The 22,839-nt window shown below is 36.8% G+C and overlaps 1 protein-coding gene across 6 annotated transcripts in view; it reads left to right on the top strand.

Annotated features, from left to right (window-relative positions):
- Positions 1-22,839, top strand: part of LOC132705393 (uncharacterized protein CG43867) — a 146,114-nt gene that overhangs the window by 37,712 nt on the left and 85,563 nt on the right. For 5 of the 6 annotated variants that reach the window (XM_060675956.1, XM_060675954.1, XM_060675958.1 and 2 more), the window contains exons 2-3: positions 1,896-2,457; positions 5,160-5,382. In XM_060675956.1, the coding sequence (XP_060531939.1) occupies positions 2,387-2,457; positions 5,160-5,382 (294 nt within the window). In that variant the 5' untranslated portion in view covers positions 1,896-2,386. The remainder of the gene's footprint in view (positions 1-1,895; positions 2,458-5,159; positions 5,383-22,839) is intronic. The other variant, XM_060675952.1, reaches the window with a different exon arrangement.

Below are 22,839 nucleotides of genomic sequence, written 5' to 3'. Positions count from 1 at the left end.
AGAGGAAGTTATTAAAAACGTAAAAGGCAGAAGAAAATATTAAAAACGCAAAGAATAGAGGAAATAATTAACAACGCAAAAGACAGAGGAAATTAATAAAATTCAAAATAAGGAGCAAATTATTAAAAACGCAAAAGACAGAGGAAATTATTAAAAACACAAAATAAGGAGCAAATTACTAAAACGAAAAAGATAGAGGAAATTACTAAAAACTCAAAAGACAGAGGAAATTATTAAAAACGCAAAGGACAGAGGAAGTTATTAAAATCGCAAAAGACAGAGGAAATTACTAAAAACGCAAAAGACGTTACTAAAAACGCAAAGGGCAAAGGAAATTATTAAAAACTCAAAAGACAGAGGAAATTATTAAAAACGCAAAGGACAGAGGAAATTATTAAAAACGCAAAAGACAAAGTTAAAATAAAAAAGTTTCCTTATCTGGAGTAGATTATAATAGATATATTTTCTTCTAAGTTGTAGGACTAACATGAGATATGGTCCTAACTAACCAAAACTAGCCTGACTAGGTGACGCTCTAATTATTTATTTTTGCTTTTTCCCTTATTTGGATATTTTGTTTAATGACAACAAATGTTTATTGTTAACTTAGGACTCAGACCATTTTTTTAGCTTATACTCCTGTTTTGTGATAATGAGTTTTCCACTATTTGGGGGGTTACTTCCGGTGAAAAAATGTAGGACGTACACCGCAATTTTAAACAACTTTCGAGTAGTGAATCACCGAGTACAATTATCGATTCCGACCACCCGCAATGTAACGCTTCGGTAAGAGGTTACTTCCCTGGTTTAAGTCTCCGTTGAAGTGTAAGTGTAAGGCAACGAAAAATTTCAATTTTTTGGGAACAATTTGTAAAGAGCGAGAGTCGTATGTTGAGCCAGTCATTGTAATTTAACATTTCTTGACGTCTTTGGTGCATTGGCTTATTATGGAAATATGGAAATTCCGCTGTTATTTTAAAATGAAAAGTAAATAAAAGCAGATACGGTTCAAACTGCAACTGCAATTTTATTTTAGGTTTTTAATAGTAATGCTGGAAATAAATTAATTAATTGGAATGAGTTTAACATTGAGTTTATTGTCTATATGTGTCTATTGTTTATTGTCTATAGAGTTTGAGCTTGATATGTTAAATATTCGTATAGTAATAATAAGGATTTGGCCCGTCTCTAACCTAATTACTGCCCTATTTTATAACCTCCCTTTGCGCGCCGCTGGTTTTTATTTAATATTTAGTTCCAATTTTAAAATACCTATAACTTGTATATCATGCCACAAATTTGATAAGCTAGCCTGTGAAGAAGTTTATCGACTTGTTGCGTACTATACGATTTTACAACCATTAATTTTTGCAACAACCCGAATACAATCGCTGAGTGACTTATGACGCGACCATCAGAACTGACAACCGTCGAAATATCAGTGTTTACATTCTAGCGAAAACATTCGATCGGTCCCAAACCGATGATTAAAGTACCGGAAACGCCCGATGGACTCCCCTTTTTCGAATAGATATTTTTGGTTGTCTTACATTCAGAAAGGATTTTAAAAAATCCTGTATCAAACTCATAGACCAAGTATGACTTACTGAAAGCCTAAGATCAGCAAAGAAACAGCTAATCAAATTTAACCGACTTCTTTGATTTGTCACTTTATCTGCCCCTCAGTTTAGTTAACACATTAGCGATTTGTTAAATAGTGGTAAATACGTTTGTGATCTGTGGCGCGAGGCATTTACACCAAGGTCAACAAATTCCGCGGACTTTCGCATCTATATTAGGTGACTCTGTCGCTAACATCTTTGCCGACTTGGCGTATATCAGATCTAAAATCTGTCGTCGTATTCAACGCTAAATCGCATTTTTTTTTCTTTCAGGTACGACAAGGAACCTCCCTCCACTACCCGAACGAAGCGCTTCCTTCCCTTAATTAAAATAGACCGTAATTTATATATATCCAAACGTAGAAGCTGAAAATTGAATGAAAAACCTCGGAATCAATGAGCTCGCGGCATAGGAGGAGGAGAGGAGTCCCGACCTTAACTACCAACTATTATAAGGTCATTGGCCAGCCGTTGCATTTCTAGCAAAAGACGTCTCGGTCCTATACCCAGTAAGCGTGATGCTCTCTGTTACGTCGCCCGTTAGATTACGTGAACGAAATTCGGTCGTTTAACGCGGTTGTGATACATCCCTCCATCTAGTTCACAGGGTAGTACGTTGTTTTGTAGTTTTTAGTGTGATCCTTAATAACAATGTCCCGTACACGAAGGGCTTCCAATCGCGGTTCGCGCTGATGTCGTTTTTAGTGTTCGAATTGCGATTCGGGTTCGGTACGATGGAGGTGACCTGATACGGGGATAGAAAGATGGGAGAGGATAATCTCAGGAGGTTGAGTGGAGCGTTCGATCCACTGTCGAGGCTGGGAGAGCTTACCAGGTAAGAGATCTAAGGAAAATCAGTTTGTCGTAGTGGTTTTGGTTTGGGGCAAGAGTTTTTCGTCGACAGATTGTCCTCATGCCCGACTTTAATTTCAAATGTGCCCAGAAAAAGTAGTTCTCTAATGAGCGGAAAGAAATACAATATTTTTCCAAAAAAAAAAATCTGGGTTACCATTAATTTTGTCCGACAATCTATATTTTTCTTTTGGTATTCCTGTAAGGGTGTTTCGATGTTTTGTTAATATATTCCTTGAATTTTTTAGTTTTAAACTATATCGACCATGCTGTAGTACAACTATTCGATGCGGCTTTCTTAGACCTGCCGGACCTATCACATATTGTTTATAGAAAATTGGTTTAGAAGTTTTTTCAAAATTTTTCATACATGTAATAAAAAAACAGATTATAAGATTCACATCTAATTAATGAAATGGTCGTATTTTTTTCACTTTATTCCTATTATTTTCTGGGAATCGAAGGTTGTTTTACCATCGAACTGATGACCATCCCAACTGATGACTTATTATGCGAATGGTTTTTGCACAGAGGCCTCTCAGCTGTATGTACAGAAATTACCCTTCATTACGGGTATAAAATTTCTCTCAGCAACTTTATTGATTGTAGAAAATAAAGTGTTGCCGTTTAGTGTTTAGTGTTTAGTGTAAGTGTATACATTTATAGAGGTTTAGCCTTGTCAAAAATATCCATCTCTGAGTTGCCGTTTGAAATTATGAGTTTGTTTAAAGTAGCAAAATGTAAATCAACTAATAACATTAAAAATAAAATATTTGTCATCTCTGAACATTTAAAGTCGCTATACATAAGGATATAACTGGAAACATAAAAATTATGTTTGTTCAGACGTTGCTAAGTGTTTGTTTGAAGTGGTGAATGTGAATGAAGTGGATTGAAAATCCCGGATAGAGTAGTGTTAGTGTCTTTAGGGCTGCTGGTTATTTTCGACGAGTTCCTTTTTACTAAAGTAAACCTATTCCTGAAATTCTCATCATTATTTCAGGTAAAATGTTAGTAAAAAGTACCGCAAAGCTTTAATATCTCGAATACTGCCAAAGCTGGAATGATAAAACTCAATACCTGGGGATTTTGAACATGCAGAATTTAAAAATGCTAACAGCAATGTCGTCAGATGTACCACTTTTACGTTATACGTCATAATTTTGTTATTTTAATAAAATGCCCTATTTATTTTTGTTGCAATGAATTACGCAGGTCGAATTTAGTAAACTCCCGTATTTTTAGTTTTTTTTTCTATTCATTACGGAGCTACGGCAACGCCGTAAAAACTAACGGAATGCTAAAATATCTCCAAAACTGTCCAAGCTGGAACGAGAAAATTAAATAGTTGTTGTCTATTTCTTGATAATATTTGTAATTCTGGTAACCTTTCACTGATACATTTCTAAAATTTTCAATTTTTCAAAGAGTTTTTTTCTGGTTCTGGTTATTTAAGTGTTCCGGTACTTTTTACTAACCCTGTATATTAAAATCCGAGAATCTGGAATCAAACCTTTTCATTTTAATTGAAAAATGCTTGTCTGGAACATGTTTTTCTTGTGACGGTCAAATTTATGAATAAATATCAAAAACACCCATTGGTGTTATTATCATGAAATTATCATGAATTATCATGAAATATCATGAAATACAGAAGCTTTTTAGACAAAAGCTCTGGACACCTTCTATCTAAAACTCAAACTATGGAAACCCTGCGTCGATGATACGTTTGTTATTCGACCTCATCTCCCATACTTCCGAGATTTTCTTAACCATTTAAAGTTTGTACATGTTAACATACCTTTCACCAGTGAATTAGAAACTAATAACAATTTCCCATTCTTAAATATTCTTGTTAATAATAAATCAGGCCTAACAGTGGGTCATTCAGTATACAAAAACCTAGGATATCTTAATGAATTGTCACATCACCATCCGACCCAGAAATCTTCGATTATCGACTCTCTTGTTTCCAGATCCGTAAAACTATCTCAACCCAAATTATTGAACCCATAATTAAAAACCTGACATCTGCTTTTTTCTTTAATAATTTACACATTCGAGATATTAAGCGTTCCATTACAAAATACACGTCACCACAACCTCCCAAAGAAAATAAGTCCAAAAGCCACCCCACACTTGCCGGTGCGGTCCTTTCTTACATTCAAAACATCACTGACCACGTAACACAGGTTTACAACATTCCATGCATATGCGGCAGAGAATTGGAAAAACGGGACGAAAAATATCAACTAGGCTAAAACAACTCGTTCTAACAAACTAAAATTCTTGCATGTAATCAATTCTTCTCTCTAAACAACCAAACAATCTTAACCACCCTTTCACCAATATGGGAATCAGTGATCCGAAGCAATATATAAGCAGAGTAGAATTTAAACCAGCTTCGGTCAAGCTCTGAAGAAGTCAACAGAATGATTGGCGAAACGTCAGCAAGTTCGATTTATCAACAATCCACGCAGGAGGAATCCAGAAGAGTTATAAATAATTTATAAGTAGCCTGTATAACTTTGTTTGAAAAATTTGTTAGAAAATAAAAGTGGTTATTCTGAACTTTTAGTCAGGCCTAAAGTATTGTTATTCTAACATTTTGATGTGGTAATGTGGTTTTTTCTTTTATCGAATTCATTGCAAAATGTGGATCAGCGCTATTATATCCCGCTCCAGGTTATCCCAATCTACTCCTTCATCCCCGCGGCTCTTGCCTCGCAGAGCCCGCGACGCCGCGTCATCGGCGTCCACCATACCCCGCGATCACTTCGACAGCGGACAAGGTTCCTCGACCGATGGCGCCTCCGTCAACTGGTACGAACGATGCCTGGAACTGCAGCTTGAGTTGCAGAGGTGCAGGACCCAAGCGACGCGAACGAGAGACATGCTCAGAGAGAAGGTAAGTGTATGCGGCTTTTAGCGAACAACGGTTAGCGATTTTTTAATTGGCGTATTCGATACTGAGGAGCGCGCGGGAGCTCGAAACCAAGGCGACCAGACGAGCCGTATTCCGCTGCTAGGCGACGGTATCCTCTTTCATCCGTTCGTCTGGTAAACTAGAGATATTTTTGTTGTTGCAAATTTTGGCCGTTCTGTTTATTCTATTGTCATGGGGGGCCGTTTATTATGGGATGACACCTTATCCCAAAACCTAAACAAAAGTAAAAAAGACTTAAAGACAAAAGTTGTTTGGATTCACTTGTACTTTTAAAATATTTGGATGTTATATACGCAGAGTGTTTCTCTTTTCGTGGACCTGTAACAACTGTCTTATTTTTAATTTACTTACAGTTAACCATTTATCAGTTTCAAACAAATGAAAATGAAATGAAAATCATTATTGGCGTTAGTGCCAATAACTGGTTGTTTTATTTAATTATTACAATTTAAAATTTTATGTTTTTCTTGCGGAAAAACAAAAAAAAACTTTACAATGTCCTTTAAAAAATCATCAATAAATAAAATCCTACGACGATGAGGCGTTTCAGATTGCTCTTGAATAAAGAATTTTATATATGTAAAGTTTGCACGCTCCACATGCTTAAAATTAAACATATTCTATTCGATCCTATTTGCGTATTATTTTTTATGATATTTTCAGTATACACCTGTTTAATAATTTTTTTTTTTTTAATGAAAAATCAGAACTTTGCCATCAGTCAATCAGTGGATCAATAGCATTTCAATTATCTGTCTTGCCTGCTCGAAGCAAGTAGATGAAGAGAATATTAATAATAATATCCGAGCCACTTCACACATTCCGAATGTTTTCGGATATATTCCGGCTTGCATTTTAACCTGTTGTTTTGCAAAAATTTGCCGAACAACTATCGGTCGTAGAAAATGTATAGTATTCAACATGTTTGGTAAATTTTTAAATAACTCGTTTTTTAAAAGTGCCATTAAATGCCGTTTACCTAACCTAGAATATACTATTACCGTTATTTTGAATTTTGCTTCAAAAGTGACTTTTGCAGGTAAACAGTGAACGACTGAAATATGAAATAAATTTATTTTTCTACTCCCGTCCGTAAAATACCTAATTACACACCGATCTAGCGTGCAGGAAGCGTCACTTTACCACGTCAGTTTCGTTTCCCACGAATCCGAGCCACTTCGGACATTTCCGGGATTTTACCGTACGGGTTTGGGAGCAATCGGATGTTTCCGGAGATTTAACCGCACTGTCACTGTTTGTCAATTCTGACGGTCATGTCAGCAAATGTATTCGTGTTGTTTTGCGAACACGTAGCCAAAAACTAACGTTCTTGGAAAAAGTATAGTATGCAACACGTTTGGTCAACTTTTTACTAAACGCTCGCTCCGCTTGCGTCAAATAAACTCGTGAGTCAAATGCCGTTTACCGCACTTGTTGCGTAATATAATACTATTACTTCATTACAAAAACAGTCGCTCCACTTGTGCGAAATGTCGTTTACCGCGCTTGTTGGAGACAGGCACACGTCCACCATAATTTTTTCTTGGGCATTTCTTGCAGTAAATATAGAATATACAGGGTGGATCAAAATTAGATGTCGACACAAGTTCCTTTTTTAAAATAGAGCACCAATTTTTTAAATCCATTTTCCAATTCACAATTCATGTAGCGTGCCCTATACCTATCTCTTACTTTTTATGAGCAAAAAATAAAAAACAGAAATTTCATTTTGAAATGAACAGGTAAATAGATAGTAACAGTAAATTAAAATGTCACAATTACATGTCTGTCAGTAAAGACAGTTACTGTGGCGCATCTAAATGAAACTCATTGCCATAGACCCATTTTAAGATCCTTGAAAATAAATTTCTTCACAACATGCTTATCGGTTTAAAAACCCTTCATTAATTTGCGTTATTTCGTATCTGAGGACCGCTCTACCGAACTAAAAAATTACCTTTTGGAATATATACACGGTGAGTCAAAAAGTATATACCAAGTTCCTTTTTTTGAATGGAATGTGTTAATCCAATTTCGAAATCTACCTCAAATTCATTATCTCGTATCTAATTCTAAATTTTGTGCTTTTATCTTATACACTTTTGATTTTAAATATTCCCAGGGGAAAAATGTTGTCGAGAGTAATATCTGAAAATTGTGCAGGCCATTATATTGATCCCCTTCCATCAATCCACTGTCCGAAAATGCCATATTTAATTATTCAAGGACCTGTCGAGCAAAATGGGGCGGACACCATCAAGTTGAAACGCAATCTGTCTAACTGGTATATTAGGCTGATGTGGACTTGGAAAAGAAACTGCCAGCGTAAGAATTAAGTCATTTTGTAGAAATTGCAAAAAACAAGCTCTAATATCATTTTGATTGAAGAAATAAGGTTCAATACTTTTGCTATTCAAAATCTCAAACATCTATTTTTTGTGCACGTTGTGTATGATTTTTTCTCATCCATCGGGGACTATTTGTACTCCAATTCCTACAATTTTGTTTATTTATCATACCATTTAAACAAACGTCGCTAAACAGTATCTGACGATGAAAAAACGGATTTAAGTTGCACATCTTAGGTTTACAAAACTATAGTCTGCGGTCGGGATCATATTTTTTAAGCTAATATAGTAATGTAATCTTGTACGGATGATACTTTTTTTCTTTTAATACACGCAAAGCGTTGGCTAATATCATTATTTGGAGCTACTTCAAAAGATCCTTGATGGGAGTTATCCTCAACGTCGAATAAAATGTTTAATCTTGTTGGTTTTCGGACGACCTGGCCCATAGACGATCTTTTACATGCGTATAAATTTTCTCTCAATTTTACTCACTGTGGATCTTGTAATGGGTCTTTCTGGATTTTTTGCGCTAAAGAAATTCGTCTTTTTGAGCTCTCGTTTCGTTTCCATATCAAATAAAAATTAAAATTTCAATTCTCTGGGTTTCGTTCAGTTGCACTTTCTTTACTGACAGAAATGTAATTACGATAATTTCACAACTTTAATGGTACAGCTAATTACATGTTAATTTTAAAATTAAATTTGTTTTTTATTCCTTTGCTCATGAAAAGGAAGAGATGGGTATAGGGTATCCAACATTGAATTATGCATGAAATTTTCTGCAAAATTATCAACAAACACCACTAAAATAGATCGGCCTCTATAAGGAAATCAACCGAAATATGTAACAAATATTATTCAGAAGAATACTCGCACATATCCATCAGAATTTTTTCTTGCTTTTTTATTCAAAGATTTCTTTTTTATAATTTATATGTAGCATTTGAAAAAAAGGCCACTTTATATAAGGATGCCTAGTTGAAAAGGGCGTTTTTGCATTGTAAATACTATTAATTGGCCAAGCAGGTGAAAGCGAAACATGGCACACAAAGAAAGCAATCGGCAGTAAAGAAATGGTACTTACTATTTACTGTCGTTTGACACACAAAGATATTTAAATTTATTTGGTTTCTTAGATTGGAAACATTTTGATATTTTCTGAAAAATATTCATCGTTATGAACGGTGTTAAACGAATTTAAAATTTTAAAATTAATCCAAACAATTACGTAATTATACAAATTCGGCCATTAGATCAGAGAAAAAAACTTATTTAAGAACTAAGTATTGTCATAGTAATGCCAAAGAGAAATGGAACGAACTAAGGAAACTTAATGTTGTAAAATGTAACAGGGGTACTTTGCCAATTCACTTAGATAATGTCGATCAAATTAATAATTTTTTTATAAACAGTGTGGAAAATAATGATAGCCCAATCAAGAACTGCTGAATTTTTATTATAATAATAGGTTAAATGACAGAACGGATCACTTTGACTTTGTATTGTCCACGGAAGATGAGATTCTCAACATTCTGAAAAATATAAAATCTAAAGCTGCTGGCCATGATGATATAAATATATCATTAATACTTCTTTGCTGTCTATATATTGTCCCATACATTACGCATATAATAAATGAGTGTATCTTAAATTCGTACTTTCCGTCAACATGGAAGCGGGCATAAGTCATTCCCTTACCGAAAATAAACAATCCAAGCGAATTTAGTCACCTGCGGTCAATTAGCATATTACCTGTTCTATCTAAAGTACTTGAAAGAATTATGAACGATCAAATGGTAAACTTTTTAAATTCTAATCATATTCTACCAGAGAAACAGTCTGGTTTTACACCTAATCACAGTTGTGAGAGTGCCATGCTGGACATTACTGATGACATTTTTAGAGCGACTGACGATGGAAAGATAACGGCTTTAATATTGTTGGATTTCAGTAAGGCATTTGATATGATAAATCATTCAATTCTCTTGGCCATTCTCCATTACGTTGGTTTCTCCGAAGGTGCTCGAAAGTTTCTGTGTTCCTTTTTGTCAGGTCGGACACAACGGGTTGTCTACAATCAGCAGCAGTCATCGTTCCTAGGTGTTCGCATGGGTGTTCCACAGGGCAGCATTCTTGGTCGCTTGTTGTACACTATTTTTACTTTTAACTTCATTGGAGCCCTCCACCAATGCAACTGTCAATTTTATGTGGATGACACTCAAATTTACTACTCATTTTTTCCTCAAGAAATAGCTACCGCGGAGGATGTCATCAATACTGATTTATCAAATTTTTTTAACATTGCAACAGATCACCTACTAAAGCTTAACCCTAATAAATCTTCAGTAATACTCTTTGGAAATGATAATCATTTAACCCATGCAAAGTATAACATAACAATTAAACTTAATAACATAAAATTGCCACTCTCTGAGTCATGCAAAAGCTTGGGTCTCACTCTTGATTCGCAGTTGCGTTTCAGAGAACATATTACTAATAAACTAAGGGTTGCCTATGCTAATTTGAAATTAATTTATGGCAATAGACATGTACTTTTTCAGGGAACTCGTAAGTTGCTGTGTGAATCACTTGTTCTGTCACAATTTAATCACTGCAGTGCTGTGTACGGACCGTGCCTGGATGCGTCCGATCGTTACCGTGTCCAGAAGGTTCAAAACTCCTGTCTAAGGTTAATTTATGGGGTAAGGAGGAGAGATTATATCTCCCCGTACCTTGCTGCGTCGGGTTGGCTTAATATGCACCTTCGATGCAATTATTTCAACATTCTTAAAACAAAATTTCCTTTTTATCTTTACAGAAAAATTACTCTTAACATATCAATACACAATTTGAATCTGCGTGGAAGACACCGACTAGTTATACCCCGTCACCGCAAAGAATTATTTAAAAGATCATATTCCTATAATATAGCCATTTGCATTAACTCTATTACTAATTTTGATATTAATCAGTCCAACGCGACGTTTAGGAATAAATTCAAAAAGCAGTTGTTACGTACGCACTAATATTAAGCTCTTCTACAAAACATGTGCCCCTTTCCTTTCCTTTCCTTCCCCCTCCATTTCTTCTCTTCTCTTTTCTTTAGAATTATGTGTATCTACGCTTGGCGCTTTCAAATAAATTCTATGAAATTTTTTATTATTATATTTTCACTGTTAAATTGAGGCCTGAACAGTATCTAGAACTTCTAGATGGCTGCCCTAACAAGGCCTATTGTTGACCATTATTTCATATATTTGACTTTGGTTATGTAATTATTTCTATGTAACGTTGATGGTTATAACAATAAATTTATTATTATTATTATTATTATTATTATTATTATTATTATTATTACTAATTGCCAAACATTGATTTCTAAACTCACAGGAAACCAAAATAGTGTAGTACTCGATTGTTTTTTTTTTTCGCTGTGCCGCCGTCATTGTCATGGTCAACTAGTAGCAAAACATAAAAGCCGTATAGGATTTTTACAGTGTTAAAACATGTTATTGCTAATATTTCGAATTTCGACAAAATTATAAGAATTGGGAAAATTAATTTTTTATTTAAATTTATATTGTGTTAATTATTGACAACCTCATATTTATTTATTTTTAAAATATCGACGGGGTCTCAGTCATATAAGGAAATCGACCCCAAATATATAACAAAGGCTTTCTTCACTTTTGTTATAAAGGTCAACATGTCAGAATACTTGGGTATAGGATATTTTATATAAAATGTCTACACTTTACTTTTATATACCGGGTGTTCTGTTTAAAATAGTAAAATTTGTACAAGTTGTGCATCCTGTATATATGACAATATAATATTTAAAAGCATAAGTGAATCGCACCTTTCGTCTTTAAGATTTTTTAAAATATTTTTTACAGGTTCTGACATAGACTGTCATCTCATAATAAATGGATCATGCGAGACTCGCCTTCTTTTTGGTTGTGTCGAGGTTGTACTGAAATGTTCCTCCGCAGTTTTCGGTTCTCTGCGCTGTTCGCGACTCCAGTGAGGTTATGTTACCAATTTTACTCGGTCATTAAATCGATTTTGAGATTTTCCTCGTTTTCTTCTGTCATGGACATTACCCATCACTCAGCACCGTAATTCTTTGGATGTCTAAATCGATTGTCGTCTCAAAAATACACCAGGAACGTTTTTATCAGCGAAAATATCTTCTATCAATATTGTCGCGTCGCCGTTTGTCATTTTTCTCGATTTCCGGATAAGGACGTTCTCCTTTGTCCTGTTTGTACGTGACAGTTCCAGAGATAAACAAATGCGCACTTATATTTCTCGCATATTCGATTCTATCGCCTGACAGTTGTGGGAAAACAGTTTGTCTCTATCAGTATACATTTGTTTGTTGCAAATAAGGAAAGATCGTATCGAATCGTTCGATCGCTTTTACAGTTTTTAATGGCCCCGATCGTGGGTAAAGTAATAGGGAGAGCTAAAATACTTAGCGTTTTTTTTATAAAAATATACTCTTAAACGAAGAAAAAGTACAAGTTGAATAACAAGAAAAAAAATTGAGAATAATTTTATTTTGGTTGAAAGTAGTATAGCAAACGAGATTCTGGGACACATGTCAAGATGCTCGATCTATTGTATCATGATGATGGTGTTAAAAGAGCTTCAATTTGACCTAAAACCACCACAAAGCATTTTGCAAAAGAACATTTTGCTTATCGTAATGCCCGTCCATTAAGAAGTTCTTTAAAAAAATAGTTTGCATTAGCTAGTGCGTATATATTTTTAAAATTGTTTGCTATGTTTGTGGTAGCCACTATTCCTGCCTATAAGTTATTCATCTTTTTTCTAAAATACGAAGTTTTAGAATTTTTTAAACCACCAATAATATGTCATCGTTATAAGAGAACAGGGAAAAAATAATGGAAGTATACTTTTCCGTTCTGGAAATTGAAAGAGAAAGAAAATATTTAACATCCGCGACGAAGTTTTCGAAAAAACCGATCTACGCAGGATGCCATTCTCTCTTTAAATAAGCATATTCCTACCCAGTTAGAAGAAAGGCAGCAGACCGCATGTGTTTTGTTCGATCTACAAAGAGCATTTGACTTGGTCGATGTTGATATTTTAGTGGACAAGACATATGGTATTAGAGGTAACGCCTTAAATTGGTTAAGGTCTTTTCTTGGGGGTCGTACGCAGTTGGTCAAATTGAGAGATACCTTTTGAATTTGAATACGTCCCTGATTCCAGGCCAGTGAATTGTGGTGTACCTCACGAAAGTATACTCGGTCCTTTATTTTTTATAGTGTTTATAAATGATGTATTTTCATCTTTCCCCCATACTTACTTTTCCCTTTTTGCGGATGATGCAGTTTCTACCCTTTCTGCAGCATCGTCTGAGCAACTTAGCATTGCAACTAAGACAACGGTTGAGCAAATGAAACATTATGCAGAAATTAACAAATTGATATTGAATAAAAGTTAACCTGAGATGATCGCCTTTTCAACACGGGATTTAAATAAGAGTTTATTAGTACGCTTTAATGAAAGCACAATTCAACAGAAAAGTGTTGTAAAATTCCTCGGAGTTTATGTAGACTGGAGACTCTCCTGGTTCGAACAGTTGGACCACGTTGGACCACATTCTCAGAAAACTTTCTGTTTACTGCTTTGTCATATGGAGGCTCCGCCATCAGGTTTCTTTCCCCTTGTTAAAAATGTACTATTTTTCGTATGTCTATTCGTGTCTCAACTACGCTTGGGTTTGTTGGGGAGGTTCCCCACGTGCGAAGCAAGTCTTTAGGATGCAGAAACGCATTTTACGAACTATACTGTTTAAGCCTTGGAATTTTTCATGGCGGAACCCATTTCCACAACACTCTTTATTGACACTTCCTAGTATGTACATACTAAATTGTGCCACGTATGTAAAAAGTAACCCTAATCTTTATATGCCCTCAAGAAACTCAGATATTCAGAACAGTTTAAGACCCAATCTTAACATAAAAATACCTACACGTCGATTGTCTCTTACAGCAAATAGCCCCTGTGTTGACTGTAAAAAATTATAATAAATTGCCTATCGAACTGAAGGAGATAACTAGTCAAACAAAATTCAAATGCACTCTCGCCTCGTCTATTACAATATTAAGGATTTTCTTTGTTGTGATACCTTTTAATACGTATTCGTTGTTTGTTATTGTTTCTAGATTTGTTGTTTATCCATCAGTATTACTTATTATTATTATTATTATTATTATTATTATTATTATTAATTTTATAATTATACTAAGATAATTTTATATTTTTACATTATGCTGACAATATCCAACACTTGTAAATCAAGTCTTATGGAAATAAAGCTATCTTTATCTTTAAGTATAAATCTGCCTTGGTGGATTTTGCTTCGATTTGCGTACACTGAAAATATGGTATTTTTATGAAAATTTATGAGCTCCCACGTGATTGTTGCACTTTACATAAGTACGGGGCCATAATGCTTTCAAGAAAACTTCCTAACTGGGGAACACTTTCGGGAACGCAGCTCATCACATATAGCAGATAAACGTAATACTGCTATGTTCCTCTTCCCGTTTAAAGAACGACGGTTGAAATTTTAGCTGACTCGAAAATATCGCGCCTCCTGGGAAGTTTATCTGGTAGTGAGTGCTCGTCGCGAAATTGCCCAAACACAACAGCCGTAAGCGGCCAAGAGGGTAAAACAGCACTGCAGCAAAAGGAGAAAGAGAAAATTACAATTCATAAATCTGTCCCCATGTCTAAGTATTTCCATTAAAAGCTCTCAGATTAATTGTTTGGCGAGCAGTGGTCTCTGCAAGGGTTTAGACCGAAGCGAAGGGAATGGTGGTGGAGTTTGGTCGTCACGGGTTGTTTTTTTTTGTTTTAGTCCTGTTTGCAATATTATTGGAAAATTTTTTTGGTTAACGATAAGAAAACTATGAAGCGCCGACGAATGTTATACAAAATTTCCTTTAAAGTAGGGCGAGTTTTTGGTCGTGAATCGCACTCGGTATGGAAATCAAATCGAAATCTTTTACGCGTTCCGGTCCATTATTATTTATGAATTCAGGAGTGCCGCGTCATGACGCGTGTACCGAAGCGTAGTCTCCTGAATACATCAGACTTTCCGATGGAAAACGAATAAAATTTATAATAAAAAAGTACTTTGGAGATGTACTTTTTCTTGTTTCCCGTCGTCTATATTTTTCCGCGACTACGACGAATCTCTTCGAATACGAGCCGTAATACCGCGCTTAGTGTTTGACTTTGCAAAACTCGCTTTGCGATATGGGAAGCGTTGGATATGAAAATTATGTTTGCTATACGCTATTTACTCGGAACGTCTCTCGCATTTCCAACGGCGTTGGCGCTTCTAGTATTTCTTTGAGAAAATTGGTTGTTTGAGTTTTGAGTCTTATTTATTTCTATTTATGGACAATAAAGTCGATTTAGGTAGTATAGCGAACTGTGTTCTGAGCCAGTTTCTAAAGTAGAATATTAAACTGGATTCGGGAACAATTAGTGATTCGTTGCTATTCAAGGCAAAAGTTTAAATTAGTATAGCAAACGAGGTTTTGCACGCGTCTACGAGCCGAGACCTAATACCTATCTTCTAATCTTCGCTGCATAGCATCTGTCAACGTTAATGTTGACATATAATTGAATAGAATTAGATATGAACTACAGGTCGGTTAAACAACTGCGTTGATTCCATTGAGCCGATAAGTCAGGCAGGCGCCAGCTGGAAGTTTTGGATAACTTGAATCTTCTCTTTTTTGATTGACAGTTCGCTGTTACAGGGAAGTACGAACGATAGGAAAATTGCGCCAAAACATTCTTAATTGGGATTGAGTATCAACCAACAGCCAATTGAAAGAGTTGGCACGAATGTAAACAGTCAATGGGGTCACATAAAGCATATAGCAAAAGCCAAAACCGCATTTATAAAGATGATCACCGTCTTTGAAAGCCACGACCTGCCGCTTAAAACCAAGATCTTCGTACTAGAGTGTTATACATTTTCTGTTCTATTATACGGAGCGGAGACTTGAACGCTCTCTACGGTTACTATGAAAAAACTGGAAGCGTTCGAGATGTGGTGTTACACCCGTATCCTAAAAATTCCCCGGGTCGACCAAGTCACAAATAATGAACTTATACGCAGAATAGGAAAGAAATGAGATGTTATTACAACAATTAAAAAACGTAAATTGGAATACCAAGGCCGTACTATGCGGAACGAACAACGGTATAATTTCCTCCAATTAATTCTACAAGAAAAAGTGTATGGCAAAAGGGGACCAGGACGAAGACGAATCTCCTTTCATCAAAACTTAAGAAAATGTTTTAAAATGACCACGACTGGACTGTTCGCAAAGTAAAGTAACGAATAGGCACCGCAAGAAGAAGAAGAAGAAAAACCGGGTTAATTTGGTTACTGACATAATGACAATTTTTTGGAATTTTGCATATAAATTTTGTTAAGGAAAAAATCTGCTAGCGTTCATCGGTATATATTTATATTACGTTTCTTCGTATTATGAATTCTGGAACATAATTTATTATATGTAATTAGGGTAGGTCATCTATGGTAAATAGGAGGGCATTCATCTTACTTCTTACGTCCGGAAGTCGATGCGTTCAACTAAACGCATTAAAAAAAAAGAGAATTAGATTTCTCCGGCAAATCCTAATGGAATTTCAGTTCCACTCGCGATTAAACTTCGTTTACGGCCGTGTTTACGTGCCCTTTTCCTTCGGCAATAAGAATAAAATCTCAAATTGTCTTCAACAAGTCGCCCGCCTTAGCTTCGGTTAAAATGCCGGGCGATGTAATGGCGGATAAAAGGAAAATGGCGGCTTTTACCTGAACGCCATGAATAAATGATAACATTAAAAACGGCCTTCGTCAACTCGGCTTTTCTCTTTCTTCGCTCTCTCCTCAATCCAATTTTCCACTTACGCGCCATAAAGATGAATATATCCTCGGCACTGGCTGACGTTCCTTTATATCGCTCATTCGTTAATTTTTTCGATATCTTTCGGCCTCGCGGGCGTCATATTTTGAAGCCTTTGAAAAAAAAATCCTTTAAGAACAGAGAATTAACGATAGAATCGCTTCGTTGCGGGATGGTACTGATACATCGAATAAAATGTTCGTTTTAATTGACATTAAGATAGGATGTTCACGAGTTTATCTTCCGAATCAATTTTTTTGTCTTGCTTTCTCCAAACACCCCGTACATTATTGAAAAGGAGGAACATCGGAAGAATGTCTTACATCCACATAATATGTTTAGTGGTGTCTGTACCCGTTAACGCGGTTACTTTTTTCCTTCATTTGTCTCAAAAAAAAAATCAAAAAAAGATTTTTTCAATAATTATCGAAATTGCCATCTATCGTTTGACGGTAAATAAATAACTCCACAACCCATTAGGCGATTCATAATTTTGATATAAATTCCGCTAGCATTGGGAAATTTTTTGCCTAATTTTATAGGGCTGGATTATTCGCCCGGAAAATTAACGTCGTGTGTCATCGTTCCAGGTAAAATCCGTTTTCCCCCACCCCCTCTCACCGGTTTTAGTTGTATTAATCTGCTTTAAATGACGTCCGCTTGAATAATTCATGAGCACGGATAGAAACGGGATTAAATTAAATTGAAGGGAATCTTTTGTTCATTTGCGCGCCACTTCCCCCACCTTTTATAACGGGACTTTCCCCGTTAAGGCGTCTCCCAATTAACAATGGCGATTACGGGCGTAATCTATATGACGCCGTTCAAACTTGTGCATTAGCCAGATGAAATTTCGCGAGGTTCCTTCAGATGATTGATCGAAAGCGCAGATGCACGGGGACACCATCTCGGCGTATGGAATAAGTTGGATTAGTCGAAATATGTACTTGTCAGCGCCCTTAACTTTAGGTGGTCGATAGTTTCCCATATTTCGTTTTGGGTGTTATGGAATGTTAATTTTTGATTCGCATTGTTTGTCGGTCTAGTCTAAACAGCTATAATTCTGTTATTCGTAGCATTATGGACCCATGGGTACACCCGGTTAAGATAGTGCGGCTTTATAGAAGCGCTAGAGAGATTTTGAGTAGCTCCGGTAGTTTATTTTTCATTAGCTATTTTGTAGTTGGTCTAGCAGGTCGCGGGTGGTTGTGCATTCGTTTGATATGTCCCTATATCGTCTTGCTCACCATCAGCCCGCGTCTCTCCGAGTTTCTATGTTTATTATTTTGCGATCTCTGACATCATACTTGTTAATTTAGATATACAGGATCGAACACTATAAATATCAAAAATTTGAGAATAATTATGTCTCATTATGACACATTGATCACATGTTTTGTAAAGACGCAGTCACCATATATAGAATCTTGGTATTCTACATCCGTTGGTATCTTTTGTTTTGTTGTGCCTGGTTGCCGCGTTTGTCGAATTTTGGCGGGCTTGGAAACTCGGTATGGGGGTCAGGCGGGGGACGGCGCATGATATTGGAAAAGTTTCGTGCCGCATTGTGGAACATAAACTTGCTGCGGCTTTAATCGGTGTTCTGTGAATATTCGCAGTAGATTTGCGAGTTCCGTTTGACGCACGTGGTGGAAATTAGTCAAGTCGGGAGCATTTGGGAATAACGGCATCCGCCCGTGTCATACCGGGACCTCGTAAATTATTTAATGCCGCGTTAACCGCCTCCAGCGGCGGGCGATGCGACACGCGTGGTCGACATTTTAGGCGATTGAGAAATTTCGAAATGGTATTCGAAAATGGGTCTTGTTGATATTGGTTGGCTACACAAAATCAATAACATAACTTTAAAAATTTGATGAACTCAGAAGAGCTTCTGAGGAACACGTACAACGTGCCAGTTAACCTAGAGACTACAATCACTTATTCATATTTAGTAGAGACCCCTGAACACTTCCTATAGTGTGGGAAAGTTGTGTGGGCGAATTTTTTGAGTTACAATCACTAGGCTATAACCAGTTTTTGGTTAGAAGTACGAATTCCTGAGTGATTGAGATAAGAGGAGCTCTTAAAACCCACTATGGGTATGTTCCCATCAATGTTTGGAGAATTCATAGTAACCTTGTCTCTTGGTCAAGTTTTTCATACCGGTAATATCGGTATCATCGGTAGGTAAGCAATCGTTTTAAACTTTGGGGCATAAGAAGATAAAGATTTTATATAGAGTAATTAAGCGATACCCTGGTGTTGGTCTCCGAGGAAGGAAATCTCGCATTCCTGTTCCGGAAAACCCCGCACACTTTCTTAGGGAGCGGGTCGTGAAGTTTCCATACCGCTTCCCTTTCCGAGCCCATTTACCCTACAACCCATCTGTTAATTACGTCCCGGGGAAGTCTTTCGGTTTCGTCCCTCCTCTCTCTCTGCTTAAACTGCGGCCTAACATTTATAGTTTCTTTGTGCGTGACGGGTTTCGGCGGTCGGGAAGTAAAATACGCACTTCCGGCAAACGTTTGAAGTGGTTTCGCCCGGAATTGACTGTAGGATTTTTTTTTCTTTTGTGCCTCGCCGCGGGCCGAAATTTCATAAAGGCGGAGAAAGTGGCAAAAGATCGAAAATTTGCATGTATTTTTTTAATTGTCTCTGAGAAGGCGGGCTGTGTAGTCAGGTGTTGTTTTTGTTGCTGGTCCAGTCGCATTAATAAAAATATGTAAAATATTCTAACAATTTTATTAATAGTTACATTGCATTGGTAACATCAATATTATTCATTGGGCAATATAATTTTAGCCACAGCCGTTATCGTTAAATCAATTAAATAAATATCGTTCCGATTGGAGTATGGTGGCCGGGGGTGATGCCAAATTTATCGTAGCGGTTATAGCGATTTGATGATGGCCGGGAATATGGCCCTTGCGCCATAAATACAAATTAACGCTTCATAAAATATTCGGGAGACTTTAATTAATACAAAATTAAGCGTGACCGGGGGAATATCAATTTATAATTAGAACAACGTTTCGGCTTTTGTATTTGCGCTGCGGCGACGTCGAATGCGGGGTTTACTTTTTGAAGTTTTAATGCGGCCCGAACGCGTTATTCACGCCAATGGGCCCCGCAAATAATTTTCCAGTCCGGTGCGTCCGGCAACAAAAGCCCTGAGTAAATGCGCGACGTCCCATGTTGTTTTGGTCGTTTATTGATTATTATTATTATAATATTGTTTTAACCATAATGATAATTTTATCATAAAATAGTGCTGCAAATATGTACAGAAGCTTTTGTTAAAGAGCTTTGCAATGCAAGTCAGTCCCTTAAAATAATTTGCGAGAGAGCTGTTAAAAATCGGCCTGCAGACTCAACAATTTCCCCATGTGCGATGATCTCAGATAATGGCGCTATAGCTGCAGAGTTAATTGAAGAGAGTTATACTCAGTCAAATAAATAGATCTGTTCCCTTAAGGGATCCTACACAGACACAAACAGATACAGTGTTATCGAAGTCGTGGGATTTATAAGAGAGCATCATTTTCTACGCCTGCGTTCATTTATAAAAGAAACAGTCTCTACTACTACCTAGTTTTTCAATACCATACTTTTACTGTCATTATTAGCAGTGTCAACAATACTGCCAACTCCAAAAAGTTGGTATAAATAGTTTACCATTTTTTAAAAATGGGTATATACCTAATTGTAATTAGTATTAGAAAATTCAAACGAACGGATCGCGGGGTTGTGATTTGCAGAACATGCAGGAATTCGACTATTTCCTCTGGTTTACAATTTCTATTAGTCAGCACCCTTTGGTCTGACTTGGCTCGCGGTTCGTTCTAGGATCCCCTGGGTCTCTTACACCTTTCTTGTCTTCGGATTGCCAGTGCCCTGCCCCGCTTAGTCGGTGTGTCTCTACTCCTTGACGGCTTTACTCCATCGTCTGTTGGTCTGTTGCACTCGACGTTCTCCCTTTGTTATCTCTTCAGTGCTAGCGATGTGCACTTAGGAGTATTGTTGTCAAGAAGTTAATAAGGTTATAGTATTGTAAAAGAAGCTACTAGCTATTGAGAGCTCCACCTCTGAAAGCTGCTTTACAAATATTTCTGATCACTTCTGATTGGGTACTACTATCCATAAAAAGGATCAGTTTCCGATGAAACAAACTACCACATGCTTATATCGGGAGGAGGGGAGGATATCGCGTGAAAGAGCTCCAGAATGTAATAAAAGAACGCCGAGATGGAGGAAAAAAACGTGCAATCAGACATCTCGAGCCCATAGCGTCCAATAACATCATATCTGATGCCCGGATAACGTCGGGAGAATAGGCAATATCCTAAACGTCCGATACGATTGCCATTTTTGCTTTGCAATTTTACGCAGCCGGCACCCGAACATCTTTCACCCTTTCCTTCCCGGGAAGCCGCCCTCGAAGGTAACCAAAAACGCGTAAAACGCCTGAAACGTCTGCTCTTAATATCTTCCGAACCGCCGCTGCTGCTGCGGTGCTGTACGTGTCGATGATTTTTTTCCTGTTATACGTTTACGCCTCGACGAGAAAATTCAAATCGTTAACGTCCATCCCTATTTCGTTCTTCTGGTCCGAGTTTCGTTTTTTTTCCGGAGGGGTAATTCCCGGAGAATTTACAAGGCTTCGCTAATTGTTCCGTCCAAACAGGGCGCGATCAGTGTAACGAAGCAGTTAATAACTTTCCGCCGCGTGCTGCAAGAAAGTTACAATGGCGTCATTTTATTTTTGCCACGAATTAGCTAACGAAAATATGAGCGGCAGCAAAAAATGGTTGGTAAATGGAGCAGTTCAAAAAGATCTGTTACAAAAGAAAAAAATTCATTATTATGGAAAAGACAGTTGATTTTATACTAATGTTTAGCAAAAGAAAGTACTGTAATAAGAATATTAGCACTTTTTTGTATGTTTGGTTGAGGTGTGATGTTTGAAGGCTTCTTTAGCTACAGAGTCCTTGAGTAGGATTGATCTTTCGATCCAGTAGGGGAGACCACTTCCTCCAAGCTTATAACGAGTTAAGTGTGGACTACCGATTTTTTTGGCAGACGACACATTTTCAAAACTTAAGAACGTCTTACTTCATATAATACCATCCTCTCTAATAGTTAATTTTTTTAGCGAGATTTAAGTTTTTATGTTTTGGATGGGTGTTACGCAGAAAATGACAAATCAGGAATTTTAAGACGCGCCACACCCGAAAGACATGAAAAAAGTATTCTCGATCCGCGACTCGTCTCGTATACAAATTGGCAGCCATCTCTGTCTGTAATAAAGATAAATGGTCCTTGCAGCGTAAATTCCTACTTCATTTTTTCTTGTACCGTCGATCAATCACCGTTTCCTGCCTCTCTCCCCGTCGCTCCCTCCCTCTCTCTTACTCTCCCGCGAGGAATTGCACGTGTCGACTCTAATCACTTAGCAGCTTAGCTTCGCCATCTTCGTTCGCCATTCTGGCGATCCCTTTTCCCTTTTTTTTCGTTCCTAAATCGTTTCGGGTTAAATTCCAGGTGAACGAAAACAAATTGTTTTAAAAAGTGCCGATTCTTTGGGTATATTCAAGTCGGACGAACCGCGTACTGAATGTGCTGGAGGCTGCCACCCTAGACCGGCTCCGACTCCATTCACACACGGCGTATTCAATTGCTGCTCCGGCTCTATAATTTCATACGACTATTCCGGATTGGACGATAAAAGGGATAGATTTACTACTTATATTCTCTCCCGTTTCCTTTTGTGCGACGTCTTCACGTATAATGGACACGTCTGGGCCGCGATAAAGCATACATAACTTTTCTTCCGGATCGGAAAATTCCTTTAGAATAACCGACCGTAAAGTCTGCCAAAGTGTAAGCGGAAAAATCTCAAACGGCGCAAGATGTACAAATCAGAAATGGACTTTCAACAATGGTAAAGGTTGGTCGCGTTTTTTTTTCTAATAAAAAATTGAGGCTGTGACGCAAAATTTGCTTTAATTCGCTTTTCTATTTTTTTATATTCTTTGTTTTTCTTTTGTAAATTTATAACCTGTATTTCAATATGTATATTTTTAGTATTTTTATTA

Source organism: Cylas formicarius, unplaced genomic scaffold (genome assembly GCF_029955315.1).
Source record: "Cylas formicarius isolate icCylForm1 unplaced genomic scaffold, icCylForm1.1 PGA_scaffold_7__23_contigs__length_41026272, whole genome shotgun sequence".
In the NCBI taxonomy this organism is placed as follows: domain Eukaryota; kingdom Metazoa; phylum Arthropoda; class Insecta; order Coleoptera; family Brentidae; genus Cylas; species Cylas formicarius.
This window is presented reverse-complemented; position numbering and strand designations above follow the sequence as displayed.